The sequence below is a fragment of the Camellia sinensis genome, chromosome 3 (assembly GCF_055761805.1).
Source record: "Camellia sinensis isolate YWXY chromosome 3, ASM5576180v1, whole genome shotgun sequence".
Taxonomy (NCBI): Eukaryota; Viridiplantae; Streptophyta; class Magnoliopsida; order Ericales; family Theaceae; genus Camellia; species Camellia sinensis.
The window spans coordinates 116,131,477-116,135,248 of NC_138963.1; the positions used below are offsets into that span (position 1 = coordinate 116,131,477).

The 3,772-nt window shown below is 41.4% G+C and overlaps 1 protein-coding gene across 1 annotated transcript; it reads right to left on the reverse strand.

The window, feature by feature from the left end:
* Positions 1 to 461: 461 nt before the first annotated feature.
* On the reverse strand, positions 462 to 1,049 carry LOC145821790 (uncharacterized). The gene has a single exon (XM_082918360.1). The coding sequence runs from the start codon at positions 1,047 to 1,049 to the stop codon at positions 462 to 464; it is 588 nt and encodes a 195-aa protein (XP_082774486.1).
* Positions 1,050 to 3,772: the final 2,723 nt, after the last annotated feature.

The following is a 3,772-nucleotide window of genomic DNA, read 5'->3' on the forward strand; positions in this document are numbered from 1 at the left end:
GCATTCTGAGTTCCTCCATTCTTCTGGTGCTGCTGCCCGGTAGGTCCTGTCTTGTTTGTCCAAGGCTTCTGCCCACCTAATGCCTGGGCATTTGCTCCGGAACCTCCTCCTTGATATCCAGATGGGGGGAGTTGGGGGCATTCGCTCTTCTTGTGCCCTAATTGTTGGCAATGGAAGCACTGGATTTGTCCCATCGGCCTTTGTTGATAGCCTCCTCTCTGGATCTGTTGCTGCGGTTGCGGTCGCTGCTGTTGTGGTTGTGGTCTTGAGTAGGGCTTTGAGGGCATGCTTCCCTTCTGGTTCCTCTGAGGTCCAATAGACGCCTGACTCCTTTTTTTCTTATTCTAAGCTTTCCTGGCGTCGTTTACTTCCCTCTCAGATTCTAATGTCGTTTCCAGCACCTCGGCATATGAGGGGAGTCGTTACGAGAGAACTCTTCCCCTAATTGTAAGGTCCAGTCCCTACTCGAACATCCTTGCTTTTTCTTCATCATTTGCCACGAGTCTAGTTGCATAGCGGGCTAGCTCTTCGAATTTTGCAGCATACTGGGTCACAGTCATATTTCCTTGTTCCAGGTTCTGGAATTCCTTGACTCGTTCTCGGCGGATAGTAGTTGGGAAATATTTATTTAAGAATAGTTCCCTGAACTGGTTCCATGACAGGCTTGCTATGTCACGAGTGTTCTTCATTAACTCCCACCAATGGTCAGCCTCATCATCGAGCTCGAATACTGCCAAAGCTATTCTATCAGCGGCCTCGGTGATGCCCATGGTGTCTAGCATTTTCTCTATCTGCCGAAGCCAATTCTCACCTATCTTGGGGTCCGGTACGCCTGTGAACTTTGGGGGTCTCTGCTTTCGAAACTCAGAAAAGAGTCGAGTCCTCTCATTCTGCCGATTGTTCCTTATTTGCCCTAGTTCCTCCAAAATCTGATGACCTAGGTTGTTGGGGATGTCAGCCCCTGCAGGGATGGGTTCATGTTGATGCCTGGGACAGTTTCGTACATTGTTGCTGGTTTCGGTATAGCCATTAGCTCGCGTGTCTACCATTCTGTTCATGTCACCAGGTGAGTTGGTTTCCAGTCTTAGAAAATCTTACTACTTAGATTTGAAATGAAGGTTCAGTTTCCTTAAGGTGCACTAAGGCAAGTAACAATCAATAACATAGATCAACGCATCATTTATATATATAATAATAGGCATCATTACAAAAGGTCTCCTATATCGGAGTTACATTCAAGAGCATCTACGCACACAAGTTCAAGCTATCTTATTCTAGGGATCCTCATCAGCGGATCTTACAAAAGTCTAGTTTTACTACCCCTCGAATTAGTTCTCGTTTCCCGACCAATCAAAGTCTTCGTCAGGGTCTTCATCAGCAGAGTCGGTGGCTAAAGTAGGGGCTGACGGACATGGCCCTCCTTCCTTGCATACGAAAAACACCCCATGAGTCGGTACTGACGTAGCCTCCCGATGACATCCTAAGGTGGAAAAGATTTTTATTAGTCAATCTTCTTATAATAGTGTGATAGAATAAGATAAGGGGTAAGGGCTTCTAGAGTCGCGTATAGGGTTGCGAGGGTTAAGGGTTGAACCTAGGCTCTGATACCAAGTTGTGACGCCCCGATTCTACACTATAGGTTGCAGTCAAGGGAGAGTCACTAGTGAGTCCTATGGCCAATAACCAAGTAAGATCCCAGATCGCCAGAGGAGTCAAAATAGCCTCCATTCTAAGTCCAGCTTTCTTAGGCAGCGCACTACATTTTTGACAGATCTTACAAGGCATTGACACAAGGTCTCATAAGCAACGATAAGGTTCATACGTAGGATATACATACATAATAACCACAATTATACTTGCTTCAAAAGATTGTTCCATTACATTACATCACAAAAAGAAAGTTTTAAACTTCATATGAGTCTTACAAAATAACAAAAGGAAATTTCTAGTATTCCTAAGATAGCCAAAAGTCTTCAAAGGTTTCTGGTTCGTCGTCTTCCGCTATGAGTTCCGCTTCGTCACCTGGCATGATACGCCGTGAGCTTTGAATGCCCAGTAAACACACACACACACCCTACCCCTTTTTCCCAGTCCAATGCATAATCACAAAATATAACATCAAGTAGTAAAGCATGATATTCCCGTAAATAAATAAATAAATAAATAAATAAATAGTTAAGTTAGATGTTAGTAAACTAGAAATCCCCCAAAGAGATTTCGTCCTCCCAACCATAAGAATCGGACGCGGATTATTTGGTATGCCCCCTCTTTTGCTACTTTGTTGCAGACCTAACCTCGGATGCCTACCAACAGTTATATACCGTGTAGCGCCAACCGCAAGGCCTCAAAAGAGACGGTAAAATAGGGTCTTGCCCGAATCCCTCCTTACACCAAACCACCTAGGGTCTGAATACAACCTCTCCGTTCAAGGGTTCCGAAAACCACTTGCGCAAGACTTTAACCTTCGAATAGGGAACGCATCCCAACAATCCATATACCACATTTTCTCATCTTTTCATTTCTCAAATGCTCGAAAACCCAATACCCACCCAATTAGGTTTCCCGTTGAATTAAGTGTTTTAAGTCAAGGTTAGTCCAACTAAACGATAAAATAAAATTCACATAAGCATGCCTCCTCAAGATAAGAAGATAATTGACATAACATACCCATACAACATTATGCCAAGATATGATAGTAGGCCATTAAACATTTCATGAATACAAGGGTATAAAACATCCAAACATAACAAATTTCCAGATTTAACATCACATGAAGGTTAATATGGAAGGACTACTTAGGTTCATCCACCGGACTCGATTTTCCTATGGTTCGTAGAGAATTTGATCTAATTCCTAGAACATTTTTCGGAAATGGGATTGCTTTTCCCGATTTTAAGTTATTTACAAAATAGTCCAGCACTGTTCCAGAATCTGCCCAGATCTGCCGACTGTTACGAAAACATGATTTTCTTGCAAACCACTCAATGTTTTTCGATGAAACCAATTTTAGTTGAAAGCTAACTCCATAAGGAAGGTTTTGACATAAAATAGAGGTTCAGAATATTTTTGTACATTTTTATGGAATTTTTGAAAGTTGACTGAAAAAAACAGGTTTTAAGGTGGAATGACAAAACAAGAAAATTTATAAAAAGGGGGTTCCACCATGGAAAAGTTTCATTTATTTTGTGAGGAAAACATGCTAACAATCCCATGTTTAACTCAGAAAATTTGTTTGAAAGAGTACCCTTGAAAGGTTGAGAGATTTGTACAAAAAGAAGACGGTTTGTACCAAAATGAGGAAAATACAAGAGAGATGGAAACAATATTCAAATCTTGGTATTTTTAACATGAGAACATGATAATAACAGATCTGAAAAATCACTTAAAATCTTTAAAAAAAGAACATGCATTAGAAAAGAAAATGAAGAGAAGGTTGTGTTGGTGGCTTACCTTCTAGCTTTGCACAAGAAACTCTCTTCTTTTTCCCTCTCCTCCTCTAGACTCCTCTTCCTTGCTCTCCTCCCTCTCTCTAACCAAATGTGTGTGTGAGTGAGTGTGTTGTGTGTATGTTTGCAAGATAGGGAGGGTGTGGTATATATAGGCAAATTTTGGTGTAAAAGGACATAAAAGCCCTTTAGTTAGAATTGGATGGAAAGTTAGGATTTTGCTTGAATTCTAAAGGAATGGAAGGGACTTAGGAGGTGTGTTCGATTGGTTTAGGCCACCTTTAGTTGTAATAAAACTAATTCTTGGATTTTGTATCCTAGGTAGG

Excerpts from the sequence above, each read along its gene's own strand:
- LOC145821790 (XM_082918360.1), bottom strand. The coding sequence starts at position 1,049 with ATGGTAGACACGCGAGCTAATGGCTATACCGAAACCAGCAACAATGTA.